The sequence below is a fragment of the Pipra filicauda genome, unplaced genomic scaffold, assembly GCF_003945595.2.
Source record: "Pipra filicauda isolate LSUMZ 115617 unplaced genomic scaffold, ASM394559v2 scaffold144_size1929842_pilon, whole genome shotgun sequence".
Classification (NCBI taxonomy): domain Eukaryota; kingdom Metazoa; phylum Chordata; class Aves; order Passeriformes; family Pipridae; genus Pipra; species Pipra filicauda.
Window position 1 is genome coordinate 616,647 of NW_024103929.1, and position 25,947 is coordinate 642,593.

At 45.6% G+C, this 25,947-nt stretch overlaps 1 protein-coding gene across 1 annotated transcript; it reads right to left on the reverse strand.

Annotated features, from left to right (window-relative positions):
* Positions 1 to 1,496: 1,496 nt before the first annotated feature.
* On the reverse strand, positions 1,497 to 25,947 carry SDC1 (syndecan 1). The gene is made up of 5 exons (XM_027723327.2): positions 25,663 to 25,947; positions 4,587 to 4,668; positions 3,057 to 3,550; positions 2,707 to 2,836; positions 1,497 to 2,191 (listed from the first exon to the last, which is right to left on the reverse strand). The coding sequence occupies exons 1-5, from the start codon at positions 25,717 to 25,719 to the stop codon at positions 2,025 to 2,027; spliced, it is 930 nt and encodes a 309-aa protein (XP_027579128.1). The 5' UTR covers positions 25,720 to 25,947; the 3' UTR covers positions 1,497 to 2,024.

Here is a 25,947-nt window from a genome sequence, read left to right on the forward strand (position 1 = left end):
ATATACAGTTTTTTTTCCTTTCCCCCTAACAAGGTTGTGAGGTACAACTGAAGTTTACTACTTTATCTTCCTGTGCTTTACAAGAACCTTTCCATAGACAGACCTATCAAACAACATTTCTACGTTCCTATACAAAGCAAAGAATTACAGCTGAAATTAACACCATCTGGTCATTGCATTTAACCTATAAAAATTTATTCAGTAAAAAAGAAAAAAAAAAGAAAAAAAAGAAGAAACAACCAAAAACAAAACAAAAACCAAAACAACAACAACCAAAAAAAAAAAAAAAAAAGAAAAAGAAAAGAAAATACATAATGGTTGTTGCAGCTTTACTTAAAAACAGCCAGCTACACATATGCACAAGCTCTCTGTGCATAAAGAAGAGTTTGGAATCAAGAAGTTTTGGGTTCTTTTCTTGAGTTTGCAGAGAAGGCACCAATTTTAGCTGCATAGCAGCTCAGGAGTGTTTTATACTTCATTTAAATTACACAGGTTTTTGACTGTTAATGTGCAACATTTATACCAACTGTTGCAGTATTCTCCAATATTCTCCGATCATTCCCTCTGGCTCAACAGTACAAATATTTACATCAGTTGTAAACACTCCTCCACCCACCCCATACCTTCTGCACTGAGTGATGAGGAACGGAACCGGCAAGAAGCTACCCAAAGGCAGAGCAGAAGTAAGGCTTTGTACAGAACACCACACTTGTCTTCTCACTCGGCTTGAGATACTCTGGAGAGCTCCAGGCCCCCAGTGAGGCCTCAGTGCCTGCCATCTGGCACACACTGACCACACACAGCTTCAGGCACCCGGACTTTTCTTGGGAAGCATTTTTTGGCCTTTGCTAGTCTGACATCCCTGGAGCTGCTTCTCTCCAAAGTGCAGGAATAGCTTCTGAAGAGCTGTTCCGGAGCAGCGAGAGTCAAGCACACAAACTGTTGTGTCTGTTTAAGGCTATCTACACTCAGCCTTCCCCAGACTCAGTTCAGAGGCTTCTCTACTCCTCAGCTGCAAAGTCATGGCGTGCTGCTTTCTGTCTCCCACCCCTGTGTGCCAAGGCATTCTGTGGCACAGATGGCAGACCAAGTTCTGAAACAACCACTGTGAACATGTGTGTAGAGGAAGGTGGCGCAACACGCCATCGGTCACCTGCCGACTGCACGGTAGCGCGGGGTAAGATCACCAACAGCACGACAGCCCAGCCTTGGTTCAGCACCTAACAAAGGGAATGTCTGAGATGAGACTGCTTAGAAAAATCTACTTACCTAAGTCTTGAAAGAGCAAGAGGGTAGTGGGACAGTCCAACACTATTGGTAAAATTAACTCTCTACGTAGTTTTGGGGTCTTTGGGGTTTGTTTTTTTGCTAATCTATGTACCAACTGCTTAGGAGCTGGTTCTGAGTATGGGATAATGCTTCCAAAGTATAAGTTATTTTAAACCATGTGACAGTCATTTGTTTACTCTGCCCCTCACACCAACTTTCACTAGAAATCATGTTCACTTTGATGTTTAATAGGCATTAAGTGCTCCAAATACAGCGGCCATAAAGAGCTAGAGCATTGCAGCATACCAAATGTCTGCACAGTACAGACACTTGTTACACTCAAAACACATCTATGAGTTAAATAGGAAGGATCCCTGCTATACAGAATTCGAGCACTGATAATTGTTTATTCTTGCTAGCCCTTTCCCTAAATATCAATAGTTCTATACACACAGTGCTCCCTTGTCTTCTCCCCACCGCCTGCTCCAGCAGTCTCTAGATAAACCAAAGTGAGTTTAGGAACTTGCAGTCCCAATTCTGTTTAAAAAAAAAAAAAAATCGTGCAGGAAAGCAGGGAATGTTCAATGAATCCAGATCTACTTTGTAGTTATAAGATTTCCAATGGCAAAGTGGTACGGGCAAATAACCCAATGATCGTATGGCTTAAATTTAATGCAAAGTACACTAGGAGGTCCACGTGCAGGGAGAGAAGAATCCAAGAAAGATGGATTAAGAAGTGTCCTGAAGATCAGTGTTTATGCATAGAATTCTTCTTGTTTGTGTGGTTTTTGGTATCCTCCATTCGACTGTTTTGGTTCATCCAGTGAATAGCTGCCTTCGTCTTTTTTCTTCATTCTGTACAGCATAAATGCAACTAGAAACACTGCAAACACCAAGCCTACTAGTCCTCCAGCAATAACACCTAGAAGGGGAGAAAAAGACAAATTACTCCAGGTGCCACATCAGATAATGCTACTATGATTTTAAGTTCCAGAAATTAATTTGTCCTACTGCCCCCTCCCAGTCACCCTGCCATTACCAATCACCTACTTATCTACTAGCCAATCCTAGGGACAGATCTCCCACCGGGCCACACTACAAAGCACACAAGGCTCTGGTGTTCAACCCTAGTAATTTGATCCAGACAGCAACAGAGCAATTTAACTGTCATTTTTGAGAGGAGTGAAGGAATAGGTTTAAACATAAAGTTGCAGATAAAGCAGCCACTGCTGGCTGGCATTAGCAGACAATATTTGCCCTTGCTATGGTTTTGAGAACACAGAATTGTGAATCACCACCCTCATTTCAGAGGTCTAACATAAAGGGTTGGCTTCAGAGATGCCAACAGAGATGTACTTGCAGAACTGCAGCTTCTGCTGCCTGGAGACTCCTATAGGGATCTGCTTTTACCAATTAGAAATCCAGAATATCTGGTACCTCCAAGAACTTCTTTTCTGTCCATAATTCCTGAGGCTCCTGCTGCTTTGGCATTCCTCCCAGAGTCAGCCAGTACTTCTGAGTTCTGAGTGGGAACCAAATCCTCATCTTTAGTCAAGATGAAGTCTCCCTGTTGGGACATAAAAGGAAGGTTATTCATGTTTCTCATCATGTCTGTAACTGGAGACTTTCCACAGCTTTCTTTTTTCTCATCTAAAACCCTCCACCAATACAACCTATTAAATCAATCATTGTTTTTGAGAAATTACCATTCTTTCCTGCCAAACCAACTGATTGCATACTATTAAAGCCATCTCCCTAGAAAGGGTGTCAAAACTGTTAGTCCTTACTGGGTCTCCAGAGCCATCTTCAGAAATCTCCTCTTGTGTAGGAACAACATCCTTTGGAGCTGTCGTCGTGGGGATGGCAGTGATGTCTCCCTCATGATGGACAGTAGAGTGGGGCTCAGGGACATCTTTAGTGTCTGGTACATGAGAGCTGGGGATTTTAGGTTCGAGCTCATGGACTACATCTGAGGCTTCTGAAGGAGTTACATGAACCACTGAAGGAAAGTGAGTAGTGGGGCTTCTCACTGTTGTTGTGACCACATCACTCGTTGGTTTCCCATCAGGTGAGCCCAGGACAGCTACTTCGTCCTTCACAGCTACAACTGGTTCCTCTGTCACTAGATTACTAGTTGCAGAAGGAGATACTGCTTCCTTTTCGGTTCGGCTCTCAATCCCGGGAAATAGCTGCTCATTGAAGTCCACTGGTGTTGCCAGTACTGAGGAATTAGTTGGTTCTCCTAGGATTCTCCAGGTGTGAGACTGGTCAGTCAGAGGACCTGAAAAACCAAAAAAAGTATTATTCTTGCCCAGTTTAGAGAGACCTATTAATAGTATCTTCAGGACACCACTCTAAGGAGGATGCCTAACCTGCATAGCCAATTTTCATAATAACAGCAGTTCAGTTTGTAATTCCTCATTCTTTTCTGTGGAATAAGGAAGGGACAGACCAACAGGCTATCAGCAATACTTTGTTAGTCATCTGCTTCTCCCCAAAGCAAAGTGCCAGTCTGTTTGCGGTGACAAGGGGGAAGTCTGCTTTCAGTACAGTGGTTCCTCAGGGTGGTTAGCTGACTTTTTTCACATTAATATTTTTGCTTGATTCAGAGCAGTCACACCTTTAGTCACTAGCACATTTGGCACCAATTTCAGGGTGTTATTCCCGCAGAATTTAATGTGAAATACAAGCCTGTGGCTGGAAGGAAGCAGAAGGATACCATGCTTCAGCTTTCGATAGCTTGCTCTTTTCTAGTAGCACCTCCTCAACTTTAGCACTGAACACCAAAGATCTCTCTCATGCAGTTTAGCAATCATTTTAATAGACTTTTTCCCCACCCTAAACCCCCTTCATTCTGCTTATAAAAAATTATGGCCCATGGGAACATGCACCTCTGATGACAGATAAAATTTTCCTCTTGATGTATGTTGGCAGGTTGGGGTTTACACACCCTCAAATGGTATCTCCTAGCAGCTCATAAAGGCCCTTCTTATGGTCTCTTTTCCCCATGAGTAAAGAATCACTCGAGTTTCATAACATTCTTCACACAACATCTCACATTAGCAGTCACACAGAGTCTACCTACTTCTGCTCCCTTTCAAGTCTCCTACAACTCGTTTTCTGCTAATTGTTAGTATCTCAAGCAATATAAGATTAATAGATTAGGCTCTTTCTCTGTTCCCAGCTCTCATATTCTGGGTAGGGTTGTGTGTGTGTGATTCCTCCCTCCACCCCCCTCCACTTGGTTATTCATCAAGATCTCAATTGCCACATTCTAGAAGGATCAAGCACTAACAGTACAAGTGCTAATAGCTCACCTGCACCTGAACCTGAGAATGTATCATCTTCATCACCAGATGAATCAAGGTCCTCAGGAGGAAGATTCAGATTTGTAGTTTGCTTTAAAGAGAAGGAGAAAAAAGGAGTGTCAGTGATGAGATTAAAGTTATCATGTTGCTTGCACCAAGTCCTCTAAGGGCTCCTAAAGGTTACACAAACTTTCTTTGTTCAGATTGCATTTTTTCATCTTCCTTCACTCCAGCCCCCTTCCCAAAAAGAGTAGTTCTGGTTACTCTGTTTGGTGCTAAAAAGGTCAGTCTTGCTGTCTCCTTTCTCTGCACTGCTTCCAGGCTACACTTGCTTTGGGAAAGAAGAACGCAAGGAATCCATTCAGAGCTGCATCCTGGTAGTGACACTCAGTCCTTACACAACATAACCAGTCTGCGTCAAGTGCTGACTGCTCGTGTCTTCCCTATCTACCAACCACTTCACCTGCAAGTTACTGCATTAATTCTAAGAACCAGAAAGGAAGGGGAGACAAAGTAGTTTGCCTTCTCTCCCTTTCTGAGCCCCTCAAACACTGTTCACGTATCTGAAACTACAACATCTAACTGGAAGTAGAATGAGAGCCCCGTTTTATAAGTGTGGGCGCTCAAACTAAGTCCAGGAGCCAGCCTTCCCTGTAGAATACAGCCCTGAGCTTTCTCCATTTATGCTCCAAGGAGTACACTAACCAGCATAAAAGTTCGGTTGCTGAAGCAAGAGGCCAAACTCCTGTTCTAGGGCACTTGTTTGTCATTGCACACAATGCTCAAAGCTGCTCAGGATCTCTAAAGAAGACAATGCTATTTTAATGTTTACTAATTACTTCAGAGTGATTATTTCATGAATCTTATTAGCTTGTCCTGTATACGCTTACTGTTCTTATCAGTACAACATGCCTGACTCTCAGCTCGTCACTAGCCCCCAGGTTTATTTCTGTAGGGCTACCCTTACCTACCAAGTCATTCACCCTTCTCAGATTTCAAACCAAAGCCCTATAAGTCACCTTTCCTGAATTTTATCTTTTCCTATCCAGCTACATTCCCTGTTTCCCAAATTTTGACTTCTATCCCATCCTCAAGATGCCTTTGTCACCCCTTTCCAGCGCTGTCCCATCTTCAAGTTTAGATGTTGCATTGCATCACCCAAGCTGTGGGATCCCTGGGATCCCAAGGAGCGGGAAATCTTATTTTATTATGTAAAAAAGAACATGCATTCTTCACAGCTTTGCAACCAGGCCCATGGTATTTCTCTAGCTTGCATTAATACAGTTTCACTTAAAAATGAATATAACACTCATCTTCATTCCAAGAAGTTAGCCAGCACTAGTATGTACTGTCAAAGCAATCCAGCTCTCTGTTGTCACTTTATTATCTACAATGGATGTGTTTATTGACCTTATCTCCTTTTCATTCTTTTTATGACACCAGGTTTATCCAGTTTTACCTTCTATCCTTAATATCTTATCCATTCCCCACATTTCCATGGAACAACTAGTTTCCAAGGTGGTTGACTAGCCCATTTGATTTGACCTCTCTGAAGACAAGTATCCAAGTTGCCACCAACCCAATCAGGTCCAAGATCTTACCCCTTCTAGGCAATCATTGTAGTTAGATGACTTTTTTTCTTTAATAACAAGAAAGTAGGAACAAAATCCTCTCATTAAACTTTTTAGCACTTTCTTTCCCTACTGAAAATAAACCCCCAAAACACTATTCCTGAAGCTTCTGCAAGCATAAATCTCGAGTAAATTGCCCTTCGATCTCTTGCTTAACTGCCTGTCATGAGGTAATTTGGAATTTTAGATTTGTCCCTGCTTGTTTGCACTGTGCTTTTGCAGTCTTCCACAGAAAGTAGGTCAGATAAGTACTTCCCCTATGTTTTCCTTCTCGTGTCGAAGGGTGGTGACTCACACAAGCTGATCTCACTACACTTCAAATATTAAAGAGTACAAACTGTTGGTGCATAAAGAATAAAGAAATAACTGCCAGGCTTCCCAAACTCGTCTCCCTCACCCTTTCCAGTACGTTCGGAAGCTAAGTCAGGCTTCAGGAATTGCACCATTTTTGTTGATGGGGGTTGGAGACCGTTCTTCTCCCTCACTTCTTGCACTAGCAGAGGCAAGCACAACCCTTTGTTCTTCCACTCAGCCTGTTTGAGTGAAAAAGGGGGACGCACTGCAAAAGGGGAAAAGGGGTGTGTGTGTGCATTCTCCTCCCAGTGAGAAGACTCTACATTGAAGCAGCTAGAAAATAATCTCTCCAGCTTTTCATTGAAGAAAGGGACTGCCAATACAGTTTATGTCACCATACACCTTTCTCTAGGATAGAGACTAACTTCCCCCCAGATCTGAATCTCCAGGGGTAGCTCATACCAGATTTCAAAGAACACCTGGTCAGGCTGATGGTCTGCAGACCTTAACAAACCCTCCTGAAAGGATCACAGATTGTCAATAAACAAAATAGGAACTCTTGATCTTGACTATTGAGCCTGCATCCCTTGCCCTTGTGGGGTTAACAGGCAAGGCAGCTTGTTAGTCATGCCATGCTTCCTTTCTTGTTTTCGAGCATGTCCAGCCACCCTACCCTTACACTTCCCCTCACACCTGAGCTCTAAGCCTCTTCCCAGGCTGCTGCATGTTCTGCTTCTCCATAACCTTTGTTATGTACTTGTTTGAACCCTAGTTTGATTTCTGTATCTGAGCAGGGATAGCTAGGTCCTCCTCAAAAGGGGAAAGCCCAGTGCAGCCCAGTTAAACCAATGGAGACCCACGGTGTTCCAGTGTAGAGGTGTCCAGCTGCTGCTCAGCACTCACCCTACAAACACAAAGGCAGACTCAGACCAGTTCCTGTCCCCTGAGGTTGGCTTCTACACTTAAAAGAATAATAGAAAATATGCATCAGGATTAATAAAGTCTGCTTTCCACAGTTTTATACGAGAACTTAGTGAAGTTCCACTACGTGTGTCCTTCTACTTAGTTGTGTCTTGTTGTCTCTTGTCCCAAGCTGTTCCTCTGTTGTTGTGGCATCTCCCCTTGACCAGGCAGTTTAAGGCTTGGGAACTGAGAGGAACTTTCTTTGTCTCAAACACTCAAGGGACAGTATAAGATTATGCACGTGTGGATAGCAGTTAGAATACCCACAAGGTGATGTAACTTCATGAGATCATCTAGTTTCATGACAGATTAGTATTAAGGAACATTTGCCTAATTCATGTAACTGTATGGTTATATAAAGACTCGTTTTTGCTCCATAGATTACACATTCAATGGGCATAAGAGGCAGTAACCTCTCCTTATGGCACCACAAAATACAAGTACTGCAGAAAGGTCATGCTTCTATAATGATCTGCTGCTGAAGGATTTCAGACACAGCAAGGTTAACATAAAACACTCAGGACAGCATTGGAAGGGATTTGAACTAATTTGTGTTTGCATCAGGAAGATGGACTGTGCTGTTCAAACAACAAACACCTCATGGTCAAGGCTTTTCCATGACCTTTTACTGCAGCTGAGTTACACCAATGGGAAAGGTTTTGATTAGCCAAGAGGATTAGGGGCACAGAATCCAGGTTGAGTCACCAGGCTGTGCTATCATACGAAAGAGCTGAAAATAAATTCCAGCTTAAAGCAAGCTTACTCTACCAACAACTTTGCATTGCTCTAGCTCAAAATTTTATTATCAGATTAATATAATCAAACATGGACATGCTTTTAGAAATTACTTCCATCATCATCCAGTTTGTTTATTAGCCCACCAAGACTATTTGTGGACCATTCACACAGCAATTGATGAGAGAGATGTTGGATAAACACACCTAAGTTCAGGTAGTGGATTCTTTGAAGGACCTCTGGTGGTATCTCGTATTCTAGTCAAAAAACTTTCAATTCTTACAGTGCACCTATAAAACGTTGCTTTTTTACCCAGCTCATATGTTTTTGTTGAGGTTTTTTTCAGCCATTGAGACAACTGGTTAGAAATACTTGCCCAGTCCTTTTGATTTGCTGTTACTGAATTCAGTTACATGTGAGGGGTAAAATTTTTAACCAGTAGAAGATCCCCTTCCCCAAGGATCAAAGTAGCCTGTTTAGGGAAAACCCTGGGGTGACTGGTAGCTTCTGCTCTTGCTGAGCGCTGTATTGTTGCAGAACAATGGTTATTCAGTTCTGCTGGGACAACCAGAAAGCTGCTTAGTGGCATCTTCAATTTAATCAACAATAGGCCAGGCTTTCACAACTCATTAGCAATATTATTGGCTCCAGAAGTCTGACATACTCTAGATTTTTTTTTTTTTAATCATCATTTTTAACTATTCTTCAGTCTTCATCTTGGTCACAGTCTCAATACGTGAGTCTGTGTTTATTCCATCAGCTGTCACAGAGCTCCCTCCTGCTACAGCACAGATCTGAAGTACTCTCTCATGATGAAGGGGAGATTTATAGTTTATTAGCTGAATCTCGCCCTGCCCAAACTAGGAACCACATTTATTTAATTTGATATATGCAAAAGGAAACAGCTTTTCTCAAATTGCTCTTTGAGGTAAGCAAAAACACTGGCTTTGCCACAAGCTGCTACAAGCCCTAAACTAGATTAAGGATGATTTGTATCCCACTTTTATTAATCCTAGTTAGTGATCAGCAGTGTCAAAAACACTTGAAATCCTCCATTATCTGAATAAAGCTGTTAAATTTGCACATTTGTTTCTCCTAATAAATCCTCCTCACTCAGGTGAAAAGGAAGGAGCTGAGCTCTCCCACCTCAAACACCTCCTTAAGCATTCTGTGAGATTATTCCAACTTTATGGAAGGCAAAACCAATGGTTTGGTCTTGTTTAAGAGGTATATAAGAGCAACTCAAGCATTTGCTCTGTAATTTGGCTACCAAATAGGACACTAGACCAAGTAGAAAAATACTTTCACAAGGATTCGAACAGCTCTAAAATAAACAGAAAGGTTTGTCTTTCCTGTATATTGAAGAGCAGAGCTAGTCCCAGTAACAGAAATGCTTTCTGAGGCAGAGTAGAGCCTGAAGAGCTTCTAACCTCAAAATAATCTTGATATTAGTGTGGGGGTAGGGAAAGATAAAACCCCCTTCTGAAGGAAACTTTAGCTTTGTTAGACCTTGTATTCTGCAGTTAATAGTCCATATATGATTAACTCCAATCTCAGATGTCCATGGTCTGAAGACAGCTTATTGGTTAAGGGAAGAAAAAACAAAAACCCACTATCACCAAAACAAACAAACAAACAAACAAAAAAAATCACCAGCAGTACCCTCACCTATCCTCCTTCTCCTGCAGATATACAGACTGCAGCACTGAGACAGTCAGCCATAAATTCTGGATAGCTGAAAGAGAACTGATTTTATATATGGTGAGTCAAAAGTGAAGCTTGCATGTAAGTCTGCTTCATCAGAAGTCAGCAGCAGTGGGGCACCATCTCACCTAAATTCTCTTCCATTGTTTCTCCTGCTGCTCAAAATAAACCCCAGTGCTGCTTGGTGGCCCTGCAGGTTAATGAAGCAGCTCTCTTCCTAGAAGAGCCAAAGATGCAGACTGACAGTGCAAGGCCAAAGTGCAGAAAGACAGCTACAAACCACCCCACAAATAGTCCATCCATGGGCTAGACAGCCTAGATTTAAGCAGTATTTTTATCCCCTGGCTAGTGTTCCAGTCAAGGCTGTTCAAAGCATTACAAACCCCCCCGCCCATGGCATTAGAACTAGATGATCTTTATGGTCCCTTCCAACCTAAACCCTTCTATGATTCTATGAACTATCCGCCCTCCCTGTTTCAGACGGTGTTGTTCCCCAATGCCCTCAACAAGCTGGTATCAACCAGCTTCAGCATGCCCACCACTCCATCCATCAGTTTGTGTCACCTGAAGGAAGGCTGGTTAGTGGCTCACAGGGTGATCTTTCCAAAGGGAAGCAAGTGGAAAGTAAAGGATGCTCTTTTGCTCAGCAAGGCAAGCACCATTTTAGCAGCTAGAGGTAAGTAATCCAATTAATCTGGCTGCTTGTCTATCAGATCATTATTAGTAGAAAGAAGTCTGGAAAATCTTACTAGCCTTCTCTTACTGGCCAGTAAGATCTGGTATTCTTTCTGGACTTCTCCTGCATTTTTGGTTGGTGACTTGAGAAGGGAACTATCTTTGAGGGAAAGGTCTTAGCTGCAACAGCAGTTGCTTTTGTTTGGAACATGAACTCTGATCATCACAACAGAAGTTTCCTCTTGGCACTCAGCTCTCAAGGCAGCAAAACATCTTCCAACACCTACTCAAAATAGGATGAGGGTTCTTAGGATCTATATGAGCTGAACAAAACAGACTGTAGACTGCCCACTGTCCACTAGGCTTTGATCCTGCTTTTCTATCAAGCTGTAGGAGCATACTCTGATCTTTGTACAAGATGCAGTGGCCAAGGAAGAACATCCAGCTCCTCCACACCCACATCAACCACAGTCCCAATGTTTCTAGAGACTCCACACTATTACCCAACCAGCATTACATTTTCTCCTTACTGCGACAGGGCAATTTTTTTAATTAAGTAAGGCTAAAACACAGCAATCAACATGCCAAGAGCAAAAATAAACCAGCCTATCACCATCAGGTTGAGTTCCACACTCTGCAGTGGGGCCCTTTAAATTCCCACCTCCCATAAGAGCATGTCACTTCATGCTTCCTGGACCATTCCCTGCATATCTGTTTGTGCACTCTCATAGTGAACCAGATCAGGGAACTGGTCTGGCTAAACAAAAAGAAAAGAGGATAAAATATCATGCAAAGAATTTTCCAGCAGGACCAGTTCCCCAGTCCTACTCAGTGCATGAATGCACAAGTGTTTGTGTTGGCACAGGGCAGAGCATGGCAGCCAGGGGTGCTGAAGCATTCATACAGATTTACAGTCTGGGTTCTGGGATGCTGACACACATTCCCCTGCCCGCCATGCATTATGGAAATGCACAGAACCAGGCTGCAGGCAACACGCAAATCAGTGGCTGACTCAAAGGGCCACACAGGTTCATACAAAAATGAGCAAGGAGAGGGACTGTAGGGAGAGTTCTCTTATGCAGTGTTTGCTCACAATGGATAATGTTTGTTCCCAAGTCTGACAACAGTGCTTTTAAGTCCTCCCCGACCTCATGTACACAGTAGCAAAGGCTAGATAGATGCCTTGCTCAAAATGGGAGCAGTTCTGCTTTTGCCCTGGGTCACCTGAACTTTAGAGGAGGTGCAGCGGAATTGCTGTTTAATCCTAGACAAAGAGTACATTGCACATCCTTTAGAAGAGATGGCTGAGCAAACCTGGAGTAGCTGGAGTCCAAGAGGGCTATGGACTCCACAGCCAGAGGAGCTCATTGCCATGTAACACAAGCAGTGACAGCACGCCAGCTGTGCGTGCCTGGGAGTGCACTGAGCACTGGGTCAGTTCTCATGCAGAAGAGCTGAGCTGCCTCTCAGCCAGCTCCACTAGAAGCGTGGTCAGTCCTCCAGCAATACAGAGAAGCGAGTTACAGCCTGTGCTCCTGGTTTTGCACCTGGACAATATATCAAACAAGTAAGTTACTACACGCTGCTCCCACTCACACCAACCTGCTCCTTCCAGCCAAGCAATGTAGCCCAGGCTAGAGACTGAATCTCATCGACAGGTCAACACATCCACAGACGTGGCACACAACAATCACACAACTTAATTGTCTATCAGTGGCAGGTTGTCACAACATGGTCAGAAGTGGGGTCCCTTTTGTCTCCCATGTTCAAGGCAGTCTGGGCTTTGAAGATGCAGTCTAATGAGAAAGCTCATTTCCCTACAGCTAATCTCATGAGAAGCAGCCAGTTCAGTTTTATGTTATAAACCACTTTTCTTTAAAGATCCTTCCCTGCAGCTCTTTAACATACTTGATAGTTCAGGTATTCATTTCTTGAGCTAGCACAAGAAAGCCACAGCCAGTGTATAAGCTCAAAGGGTTGTGCAAAGTAGGTGCAGCCCAGGAAGGCCATACAGCTAACAGCTCCAGTTCATCCTGGGGAATTAATTTCAATCTACTTTAGCTGGCTTGAGAGATGAGCAGTGAGTTGCCTAAGTCAAGACCAGACAAACCTTGCTTGTCTTAAAACTCTCTGACTTAGTCAACAGCACTTTTTAGTTCCTAGTATAGCAAAATGCAGAGAAGATTCATTCTTATAGCAACAGCTACTTCATCTGCTTGTTTAGAAAGGAACGGACCAAAAATTGCTTGGTTTCAGCTAAGGCTAGAGGAGGGCCACCCATCTCTGAAATCCTGACAAAGTAAGGTTAAAAGAGGGGAGTATGCTGGAGATGAGAAAATCTTTATTAAATGAAAACCTATCCAGCAAAGGACTCCAGCAGCCCAAGACTCACTACCCATATGTACTTGTAACTACAACACAGATAAACATGACCCTCTTGACAGGAAAAGAAACTAAAAGTGACATAATCTAAGGTCCCTGCTGTCTCCTCCTCCCATATCCACGCAGCCCCTGCTGTAGAGTTCAGGCAGGTGAGGATGAGCAATTCACCTCACACAAAACAGCAGCAGCTAGAGCCACTTTGAAGTAGATACTGGACTTTGTAGCATTGCCCAACATATATAAACATAACATCCTTAGCCAATTATTTCCAAAAAGTTGACCTCTGTTGGGTGCAGATTCCTTTCTTTGCCCTATCTCTTGACACCCACTTACCCTGTTTTATGGGATCGGCACCGAGGACTGTCATTGGAGTTAAACTTACTACAGAACCACCGAGAGCTCCTGGCAAGTGCAGCAGCGGGCCTCAGACTGCCTGACTGCTCCTGGACAGCATGCGTGGTCTAGAGAAGCCAGTCTCCTCTCCCCAGAAACCACCCAGCTCCTAGGGAAGCAGACCAGTTACAGCCCTGAGACTGCTGAATGTAGTCCAAGGCTGGGTTTGAGGGAATAGCTGCAAGGGTCTCCATTTGTTCCATTTGAGACTATCTTCTCCCAGCAGACCTGTCAGCTCAAACTGGTCAGCATGTGGCCGTAGGCCTTGTGCCAGGATGCCGAGAGCCTCAGCCCTGCACACTCCTCCTGCCGAGGCCATTGCTGCAGAACAGAGCACAACCCTGCAGCACACCAGCATCGGGATGTGGCAGGGGCAGCTCAGGGACCTCAGTCCCACAGGTGCACAACTTGCTCTTATCATCATCAGCCGTCCAGCTCATGAAGTCCCAGCTCAGAAATCAGATGCCTCTATAGGAAATCATTTCTATAGAACATGTTCTATGGCATCTCAAGTCTTCAAATTAGGCTGGTGCATCTCACTGTGCATCTCTGATGTCTCTTGGCAGCACCAGGAAAACACACGTGCCTCTGGTCCTAGGGAAGCCTGATTCCTGGAGACAAATGCCATGCAACTTGGCTGGTGGAACTACTACCCATTTCAAATGAGATCCACACCACTACTACAAGTAGCACAAGTGCTCTGACCTGAGCAGACATGGTTCCAGAAGTCAAAAACCACCTTATCACTATGCTACACAGTATTCTGGGGGGAAAGAAGCTTTTCTGCCTCATCCAAGGAAGGGAAGCCAACATGCAGCCACAAACAATTATCAGACAAGAGTAAATGCAAAAACTTTTGGCATCCAGACACACAGCTAGGAGAAGACCCATGTTCTTATCTCAATCCCAGAAGTTTCCCTCTTCTTCTCCTTGAACTCCAGCAATGCAGGTTATGTCAGGGAGCCAGGAGACAAAGCTCTAATATCTTCTTGAAGGATCACCGAAGCATTTTCACTCCTTTAGTGATACATACGTGTTTCTACTTTGAGCAAAATTGCTTGCAGTGCTTCACTAAGGAAATCCAAGTTTCAGATAAAAATCCCTAGTGTATCAAACTGAGTTTATACTTAGGGCAGTTCCTAGAACTGAGGATGTTGTTTAAACCTCTGCAGAAAGATAAACTCACAACCCTGGAGTACTAAAAGGTCTCAGCTAAAGCGCTCGGTAAACTAAAATGAGACTACTTAAACCTACAAACATTTAGCCTTACAACAACAAAAAAGCTGACAAGGTGTTCTGATTAGTTATGTAGAGTTACAGTGGAACTACCCAGACCTAATGTTTTGCAAGATATATCCTGCAGCAACCGGATATACAAAAGATAACAAAAATTACTGTCTATTTGCTTACACTTCAGTGACAGAAAGACCTATCAGCTGCAAGGTCTGCTGCTATCAAATTGCGCTTTAGCTTCCCAGCTGATCTGCTCACAGTTTACCTTACAGAACATACATCAAGGCCTTCGTATCAGGACAACAGCCTGAGACTCAACAATCCAAGACAAGTCCCTCTTGATTGCTTTTTTAAATTCCACATTTTCTTCAGAGGGATGCACAATGAAGTCTCCAATGCTTGTGAAATTATTTTTTGGTAACAATCTGTATCTTCCACACACACATCCCAGACATATATTCCCTCCAAATGCTGTATTTTGTTATTAAACTCACACTCAAACTCCTCAGTTACAGCATCACCACCAGCCCTTTCAAGCCCACCCCCCACTGAAGAACTCATGGATCAGGGAACTGGAAGCACCCAGAAAGAGCTGCCTGGCTTGAACAAATACCATGTCAGTCTCTGTCTCACACATGCACACCAGATGGCAAGACAAGTGACATCCCACAGCCTGATCCCTTGGTGCTGTTAGTTGCCAGCCTGCTACAGAAGACCTTGACTATTTGCAAGGGAGCTGCAGAACCAAGTGAGACTTGGGCAGCAAAAGTCAGCCAAGAGTCAGCATTCAGCAGCTCCCTTCTGATCCAGTCATGCTCTATGTAGCTCAGCTCTTAACAGTTTTAAGAAATTCTGTTCTTGCACAGCAGGACTCACACCAGTCAGCCACCAGTCTGTCAGGAAGGAACTAGAGAGTCTCAATCTACAGCCAGCATCTGGACTCACAAAACCCATGCAAGAAGCGGCTTTAAATTTTGGGTTTGGCCCAGTGCAAGGCAGTTCCTGCACCTTGGCAGGTCTTACATTAACACAGAAGGGACTCAGTGATCCTTGTGGGTCCCTTTCAACTCAGGATCTTCTGTGATTCTAGGTATACTTTTGTATTTGCTTCTACAGCTCACCATTTCCAGTTTCAAGTAAACCAGCGTAGATGTGATGAAATCAAGTCTCTCCCTACATTACGAGGCATGTTGCCACATCTGTTTTATCCACAGGATCTTACAGTGTTGACTAAACCTAGATTGTTTATAATGCAGAAGTCATCCCTGCTAACAGATGCAGTTACACCAGCATGACTAAGGCATTTGCAAATGGACCAAAACATCTCCACCAAATGACGGAGCCACATCTCAGGTCAGGAATACCCTGTTCCCCCATCTGAAGTGTCTTCTCAAAGAGGCACTTTCAGGATCACCTCCTCCTTCCACATAGCAGCTCCTGAAAAAAAGCTGCATGCAAATGTATTGGGTGCTACAAGTCTCCTTGGAATAGGGAACAGTAGGTCAGATGGTCTTTGGGCACAGGCTGGACCACATTTCACTGAATTAGTCTAAGGTCGAACACAGTTCAGACTGCATGAACTCCTTTTGAGAAATACACCTGCTCACAACCACTGGAGAACATAGCAAGTGATCTACCCATATAAAATGGTGAAAATCAAGTTCCCAGTGCCTCTTCCTAAAACACTAATGGTCTCTGTGTTCAGGTTTACAAAAGCATTGGTAATCCTACATATACTACAAAGTTCTGACAGCAGTTGTCCTGTTTACAGTTAAATTATGCAACACCTCAGTGAGATTATGGAAGCTGACTGGTGTACTTCCATGCTGAGTCATGAGGGTGTTGGAGTATAATTTCAACACTGAAGCATCGAATGAAATCCTCCCACCAGAAAGTCCTAAAAAACCTGCTGCTGCAATTGTGCTCCAGTCACCTATTGTTCCACTGATTTCATTTATGAACATTAGGCATTTCTTGCCCAAACACCTACTGCATTAAACTAACTCTGACCTAGTCACCCAGTTACACTATTTCATACCACATCTGTATAGCAGAGCCCTGAATAAGGGGCTGCTATGAAGGCAAGATAAATCAGAGCTTCCCTTTGATCTCAGCTGTAACCCAAGTTTCACTGTAACAGATCAGCTACCTCATGCCTTCATTTTGGGTGTACAGCCTGTTCACCTGTCTTCCCTATAGCCTTGTTTCAGAGTAGTCACCAAATCAGTTGGGGAGGTTTGAGTTTAGTGGGAAATGCTACCACATTTGTGCAATCTTGATGCCCTCATGCCTCATATGAGCAACTGTTCAGACTTGAGCTGCAATTTGGACACCCCTGTGTTTCACACATCTATGCTGTGAAGAGACAAGACATCACTAATGCCACCTCTGACAGACTGTTGGCATTAAGACAAGTTAATAAAACTACTAAAATTGCAAGGCAAGGTGAAGTACTTTACTACCAAGTTACTCCTAGCACAACACATCCCATAGCTCAGACCAGTTTCTGTCAAGGAGTACTGTTGGGATAGCTACGTAACAACAGACTGAGCTTCTAAGAATCTGTTCAAACATTACTAAGTTAAAGATATTTCATATACGAATAAACTTCCGGGTCTACTCACTGACTACCAACTCCAACCAGCACAATATCCCTCTAAATAAAGCAGGGCATAAAAAGATGAAGGACCACTTACAGACCAAGTCTAAAAGCACATCTGAATCACTAGCATGTACCAGCACCAGCACCACCACACTGAATGCTTTGCTGTCCCAGGTGTGTAGTATTCACCTCACAACCCTCAGCTGATGGATTGTGAAGGATTTCTCATACAACTGTAGTTGCTCATCTCTCTGAAGCATCCAAAACAGGTTCAGTTTTCAACAAGAGAGTTGTGATCTCTTATTATGAACATTCACTTTCTTTTACTGGATACTGCAGTTTTCACAACTTCATAATATTCTGGGCCTGCTGCCAGAGACCCACTGGCTACATCCATACTAGTAAATTAAATAACATCAGAGAACGTCCCCAGGCACTGGAACACAATCTACACCATCAAATTATTAGAATGATTTCTGGCACAGTTTTGAGCCTTGTCAACTGGTATGCCCCCAAATAATGCACAGGAAGGTTCCCCACAGGCAGTTTCATGTGCAGGGGGACTGTTTCAGAATAGGCCAGAAAATTAGATTTTCTACACAGTTGGGACTCCAGCATTTCAACTGGCCACAGGACACCTTGTGTTCAATGTGTTTTACTGTACTGGGTTTGCACAGCAAGATTTTGGTAGCAGGAGGACTACAGGGGTGGTTTCCCTAAGAACTGCTAGAACGTCCCCCATGTCTGACAGAGCCAATCCCAGTCGGCTCCAAGACAGACCTACTGCTGGCCAAGGCTCAGCCCATCAGCGATGGTCGTAAGTGCCTCTGGGATAATAGAGTTGAGAAGGGGAAAGAAGTTATTGCACAGGAGCAATCGCAGCCAGAGAAGAGAGGAGTGAGAACGTGTGAGAGCAACAACCCTGTAGACCCCAAGGTCAATGCAGGAGGAGGGGCAGGAGGAGCTCCAGGTGCCAGAGCAGAGATTCCCCTGCAGCCCCTGGTGCAGACCATAGTGAAGCAGCTGTGTCCCTGCAGCCCATGAAGGTTGATGGGGGAGCAGAGATCCACCTGTAGCCCAGAGAGGGCCTCACACTGGAGCAGATGGATGCCTGCAGGAGTCTGTGAACCCATGGGAAGCCCCCACTGGAGCAGGCTCCTGGCAGGGACTTGTGGCCCTGTGGAGAGAGGAGCTCACATTGGAGCAGGTTTGCTAGCAGGAGTTGTGACCCTGTGAGGGATCCGCCCTGGAGCAGCCTGTTCCCAAGGATGGCACCTCATGGGAGGGACCCACACTGAAGCAGTCAACGAAGAACTGCAGCCCATGGGAAAGACTCACATTAGGGAAGTTCATAGAGGACTCTTTCCTGTGGGAGGGACTCTACGCTGGGGCAGAGGAACAGTGTGAGGGGTCCTCCCCCGAAGAGGAATGGGCAGCTGAGAGGTATGATGAACTGACAGCAATCCCCATTCCCTGTCCCCTTGCACCACTGGGGGAGAAAAGTTAGAGAATTGGGAATACAGCTAAGCCCAAGAAGGATGGAAGAGTAGGAGGGAAAGAAGTTCTTAACATTTGGGTTTACTGCTAATTATCCTACTCTGATTGAATTTATTACCAATTAATTTCCCTGAGTTGAGTCTGTTTTGGCCATGACAGTCACTAGTGAGTGATCTCTGCCTGCCCTTATCTCGATCCACAAGCCTTTTGTTATATTTTCTCTCCCCTGCCCAGCTGAGGAGGGCAGTGACGGAGCAGCTTTGGTGAGCAGCTGGCATCCAGTCAGGGTCAACCCACCATATTTGCTTACTAGATTCAGTGAAGGAGGTTTGGTGAATCTTTTTAACCCCTTTTGGCTGCATGCTAGGTGGGGGGGAGGGGATATTGAGCATTTAGCGCTTTTCAGCTACTAGAGTAATAACTTCTAATTATTCATAATTGCATCTTCCAACTTCTGTAGAAAGGAGCTCACCAGTGTCTCACAGCTCAGTGCAACTACAGATGCAGACTGAGGAATTTTGTGCAGGTTAAACACGCTCCAGAGCGGAGTCGATGCTGCTGGAGGATTAAGCCAGCAGCTTTCCTCTGCGAGGCCATGAGTCAGTCGATGTGAGCACACGATAGCAGTGCACTCCTTTGCCACTGCCCAGACATGCCAGAGTCAGCCTCTTTTGTTAGGTGCTTTGTTCACTGATGGGAAAGTAGTCACGATCTAGATGATTCCTCCGTTAGGACAGAAAGAGATTTAGAAGTCAAAGCTGTCTAGCTGCAGGCTGTAGGCAAGTTTCGATGCAAGCCTCACTACCACTTTTCCACTGCACGTAGGTGCCACTTACACACTGTTAGAGTCAGTGAGGTGGACAAACCTCATTTGTCCATCAAATCTGCTGGTGTGAGAGTCTCTATTACAGTTTCATAAGCACAGACCATAGCAGGTGAGTGAAAAATATCACATATACTAGTGTTTGTGTCAGATATGAATTCAAGGAAGCTTTATGGTTCCTTTACTCCTCTTACCCCTCAACTTTTTGACTGAAGAAAGCCTGGGCTCTAACCCTAAAGATCCCTATTAGCTGGTCAATGGGATAACAGGTTATCCCTTCTGCAGAGATGCTTTAACCAGAGACTGATGTTTTGGTAGATCAACAGACTGCTCTAAGCTCCTGTGGTTGTGCAGAGCACAGGCATCAAATCTCCCTGATCATCATCCTGGGGTCAGGGCACACACCCTCCAAATTTTGCTGTGAGCTGGATAACAAATAGCACAACAGGTATAGATATCTCTATATATAAATATATACATAACTATATTTGTATTTCTCCATTCTACTGGTCTCAGAGCATACAATAAGGCAGCATAGGATTCTGTTCTGAGACAGAAAAAAGCCAGGTAGGCTCTTCCTACAGTGCTGTAGGTGCCAGCCCGGTCCCCAGGGACCATACAAAGGCTCCATACCAGCACAGCCATAGCAGCACAGCTGCTATGATACACAGCTTCACAAGAGCTCTCATCTGGAACTTGTTATGTTAATCACCGCTTGCTCTCTAGAAGGCAGACTGGCTCCACTCACCCCTGCCCACCTCTGGCTTCAATCTACAATCTGCTCCTCCAGTAATCCCGAGATGCAAGGGGCTGGACTGGAGTTGCTGACTGGCTCCGACCAGGAGGTGTACAGCCACCAGCATTAGAAACTAATTAGTAAGAGCTTTCCTGTGTAAAGCACAAGACAGCCATGGTCTGCAGTGCTGCCCAGAAAGCATTCTGCACGCTCCCCTTCCAACTGGAATGGAGTTCAAGTTTCCTAAAGTTTAAGAGGCAATAAGCTCCTCATCACGTGGCAGAGGCAGACAAAGAGCAACCCCCATTCTCCAGCTACGGCTTGTGTGCGCTCAGGTGATGGAGCCAGAGCACTCTGAGAAGTTGTTGCATGAACTGGCTGTACTTTGCAGAAGGCTGGCTGACACGAGTGTGTGCCTTGGACTGCCTACAGCCAAAAATCAAGACTGTCAGCCTTTGTTTCCACTACTGACAATTAAGACACTGACATTACTGCACAGATAGTGCAGAAAAGTTACACAGTAGAGCATGAAAAGAACACAGAGCCTCCATGCAAGGCAAGACATCCATGAGTATTTTAAGCTGGCTGGCAGGCAGTTCCCCATCTGTTATATCAGTACCCTTGATTTAGTTGGGAGTCATTCTGCAGTAGCAATCCTGAAGGCCTTTCGCTCATTAGAAAAGCCTGAACACTAAGAGGCAAAATGAGTGGACATGAAAGAGAACCATGTTGCAAAAACGAGGGCTATGGAGAAGATAGTTCTGCCAGAGAGCACAGCAGCAAGACACAGAAGTATAGCAGCAAGAGCTCTTTAACTGATCAATACCCAAAGGGGTTTCAAGCTAGAAGTCTAGCAGGGGAAGCCATGACTTACACCACCTCCATGACTCAGTTGTAACTGCAACTCCAGTGACTCAACGGGAAGTTCTACTGCCAGCTCCATCCAAATCCCACTAACACATTGATTCCCATCCAGCAAAGCAAGCCCCACTGGTGAGACTGGTCTCAGCAGTGAGATACAACATTACAGTCAAGCATGGCAAGGAGCCCAAGCTAACAGACTCCGTTGGATCCATGCCGGTTCCACAAGACCCAGAACATCGACTGCAGCCAAGAACTGCTTGAGAAATGGAGAGGTTGGGAAACCACCACATTAGCAGATGTTGCCCCACAAGGGTTGCTTGTAGGAGGTCCAAATGTTATCTCACCTTGAGGTGAGGCTTCACAGTACAGTAACTTTTCCACTAGCATCTCCACGGTAGAAAGTGCACTATCCTGGGTTTCTAGCCAGGCCAGATAAGGCTCATTGCTGCGGTACACCAGCAGCCAGCAGAGCAGCGGTTCAAATGAAGGCTCTAACTTAGAGACCTGCTAACAAAACTGACACTCAGCACTCCAAAGGAGACACCACATGCTTTCTGCATGGAAGAATATCTTCTCAGCTCAGAAGTAAACTTATAAGTAGTACTTGCACTGTTGGTCAAAACAAGTTCCACATTGTAAGTTCACTGCCCATATCAGGAGTCTAGGAGTAACAAAGGTTTCTCACTTCTAATTCGCAAATAAATAGTGTCTTTAAATAGTGATGCATCCTCAACAGCTCACAACCATCCCTCAAAAACACATCCACTTATGTTTCCACTCATATATTTTCTGCTCACTTCAGAACACTGAGAGAGGACCCAACTATACTCCCCAATTTCTTCCACAGCCTTTAGCAGTGCAAGACTACAGAATTGTTTGGAGGCACTATTCCAGTTGCACTAGAACAGGAAAGAGCTGTTGTTCTAGCTGAAAGCTGATGTTCCCCACTGCTTTGCTAATTCTCTCGGCACAAACAGCACCTGTCCAGTCTGCTTGTTTGTGGAGAGAGTTACAATGAAAGTTTCACAAATCAAGTCTATCACTTTGAGCTAAATTTCTCTCGGACAAAAGCACTAAAATAAAGGTGTCTAGGCTCCCCTTATAGGCAACAAGAGATCTAGTCAACAAAGCCCTGACAAAGCAACTCACCTTGGAATTGATGTGTAGGGGCTGGTCAGATAATCACTCTCTTTGGCTCCACTGATTACATCACCATGACTCTAATGAGGGCTTAAATACCCAGCACACACAGACACCTACATTTAAGTGCCTTAACATCAGCTGAACACTGTCCCGAGGGAGTAATGCCATTTGCACACAGCGAGTGCATCAATCTCCAGCTGTCCTGGAGTGCTGTATTAGACATCTCCTACTTTTGATTATCTCAGAGCTATTAAGACAAAAATACTAACGCTGCAATGCTGAAGCACTGCAATTTTATAATTGACAGCACCTCCTCAGGAAAGGGGTCCTAGCTTCTCTCTGCCAATAAGTTCTCTCCTCCCTGTGGAAGGCCCTACTGAAATCCCAGCTCCCTAGACGCCAGAAACAAGCGTGGAATGTCCCTCTCAGAGGCATTAGTAGGATTCTTGGACACAAGAATCACTTTAAGCAAGGTTAGGATGAAATGTTAGTATATAGGCAACCTGGAGACATCTAAGCACTAGGAATGCAAAACACATATTTAAAATGGACCAATTTTGCTGCTAAAACAGCAGCCTACATTTCAGGTTCGTGCAGTAGTTTACTTTTAGAAGGCTTACAGGTTTCTTGCACTTGCTGTGACTTGTCTTGAGTTGTTAGGAGAGGATTGTTTGGTTTCCAGAAGTTTCAGAGTGCTGCCATTAGAAATGTTAGCTCTTCTCACACTTGAAACTGAGAGAAACCTGGAACAAAGACTACAAATTTGCACCAGAGCCCCTTTACAAGACACAAACCCCAGTCTATTTGTTGCTGCTCTAATCAGAGCTGACCAGATAACAGTCACCATTTCACTGTGAAGTGGCCACCAGCAAGCGTTTAGATGAAGAATCTCTGTTTATAGTGCTCAATACATATTGTGACACTGCTCTGTATATGTACTATAGAAGAAAGTGTTTCCTCCTTATCCACTGCCTACATGTTTAATAATTAAGCTGGACTACCTAATTTCTTCTAATTAGTTTATATTCAGATAGCAATGACATCACCCTCAGAAAAAGGTTCGGCCTGCTCTGCTAAGCTTATGTCAACCACCAGCATACCAGACAAAACAATCAAACCCCGTTTCCCCTCACGATTGTCCACCTGTAGTAGGATGTGCATCTTGGCTCAGTTGGTTTGGTGGCAGGGTTATACCATGTAACAGTTTCTCTTTGAGCCAATAACTAGGTTAGTCTGTTAAAACGTATCAGCCTTCTTATTTCAAGGAAATCCATGCACCCATCATAACTGAGGGTAATTACTCTCCCACATTGTGTTTTAGGCAATAAAGTGTCACCTTGAAGAAGACCAGGAACCTCCCTAATCATTTCTGCAGGTAAGAGTACTCAGGAAAAAAACAACTATTGTTTGGTCACTTTCTTGTTCCTGTTGATTATCTCTACGACAATATGCATGGACAAGTCATGCAGCAAGAGCCAAGAGATGTGTCAGCAGCAGTGGCACCCTTCCCAACGATCAGACCACCAAGAACCCCACACAACCATGGCAGCACCCATAACACTGCAATATGGCAGATTCAAAGGATTGTGTAGGGTCATTCTGCTTCTGTGCCCAAAACAAGAGGTTTTCAGCCACTTGATGCAAAAGTATAATTATTCCAGATGGGTGGGAAAGGCAGCTTAGTCCATGTCCCTGACATTTCAACATGGGGAAAAAAGCCACATGATCACCAGAAGGGAAAAAACCTCAGTGCTGAGTCACCACAGAGAGCCCCGAGGACTTCTGCTCCTCCATGTGCTCACCCCAGAAACCCCTTGATCGCAGTGTCACCCAGGCCCAAGTGTCTCTGACACACAGGAAAACTCCAGACAAGCATTAACTTCATGATCTTATCATTCCTAGTAAGGAGTATTTATCACAGAGGGGATTTTATCCAAATGCACTAAAGAGACTAAATTAACTGCAGCTTTTCCACTTTATTCAGAAGCTGTGAGCAGAGCCCTCTCCCCATGGAACAGTGCTGACTATGCTCACATGTTTGTCATTTTTAGCCATGTCATAACGACTCACTGCCATGTGGACCAGAAGGGTACATGCCCATAACTACATGTTGGGTTCACAAACAGAACAGCACAGTGAAACTGGAGGTATTTCGGGCAGCTTAGATTCCCCTGTGCATTTCGTTCTGCCAGATATGGATCTTACTGCTGTTGCAATTCATCCCCAGACAAGTTTCAAATCAATTACTCCATTTAAGAAAAAAAACCGAAACGGCCAGTTTTGACTCTGATGTACCAGCCTGCTCACACTTTTTCCTCCTATTCCATCCAAAGGAGAAGACTCCACAACCGGTGTACACTCAGGTCTGGCAGGGCATTCATGGGAAACGGGGAGCTACCTCAGGAGAAAGGGATGGGATTGAGCCTTTGTGTCCATCAAGGGGCAGCCACAATGCCTCCTGCCCCGCACCCGCTGACCCTACAGACCTGGAGCACCGAGCACAGCATTTCACAGCGCGGTGGTGCCAGATTTCCGCGGAAAGCCGCTCGCAGGCAAGGCTGGAGCAAGAGCAGAGCCATCCCCTGTCCGTGGATGACACCTGGCGGCTGCTGCTGCGGGACCAGCGCTCCCCACGGCTCAAGGCTCGCCCGGGCCCCCAGAGCTGCTCCCGGGACACCGGGGCCGGGACGGCACAGGCCTCGCTGCCGCGGGGTTACCGAGCTCCGGGGAGCAGGGCTGGCTCCGAGCCCGGCACTGGGACCTTTGTTTGAGTGGGCAGAAATTAACGACCCCGGGCGTACCCTCCACTGGGATGGGGCTCCGGGGCACAAAGGCGGTCGGGAGCCGCCGGCCCGCGCTCCCCTGGGCTGTGCTGGGGCAGGGCAGAAGCGCCTCCGCTTTAGGAACCACCCGTGACTTCGGCCACGGCCGAACCACAAAGGGCCACATGCCCACGCTCACCCGGACTCGTCGCTCGCCGCCTCCGGGGCGCAACACGCCGGAGGGACGGCGGGAGCATCCTGCCCACCCCCGGCCCCTCCAGGGGCGCCCCGAGGGGTGCCCGGTCCCGGTGAGGGGAGCCGGGCAGAGCCGCCTGCCCGGCCCGCAGCGCCCCGGGGCGGAGCCGCCGGCAGGTCAGGAGCCGCCGCGGCGGGTCTGGTTTGAATTAAGGCTGCCGGGGCAGCCGGGCTGGAGCCCGCCGCCAGCACAAAGGCCACCGCAGCCCTCCATGCCGGGATGGGCTGGCCACCGCTCCGCTCCCCTGTGAGAACCCGTCGGAACGGGGGAGCCGGGCGGTCCCCCCAGCCCAGCGAAGCCCGCCCCGGCCCCCCTTGCCCTGCCGCCCCGGGCCCGGCCCCGCACGCCGCCCGGGCCCCGCCGCCCCACGTGCTCCGCTCCGCTCGGCTCACCGGGACAGCAGCCTGGAAGCAAAGGGCCACCAGCCACACGGACACCACGTTTATCATCCTTCCTCCTCGCTGGGCCTCGGGAGCTCGCAGCCTGCCCGTGCTTCCCGCCGTCTCCGTTCCTTGCCCCGCTCCTCTTAGGATTGTTTTAAGTAGCTGCGGCTTTGCTCCCTTTCCTGGTTTCTCTTTTTTTTTTTTTCCTTTCCTTTCTTTTCCCCTTTTCTCCCTTCGCACGCCACGGAACCAGCCTCACAGCAGCGTTCTGCGACGACGAGGAGTTGAACCCTG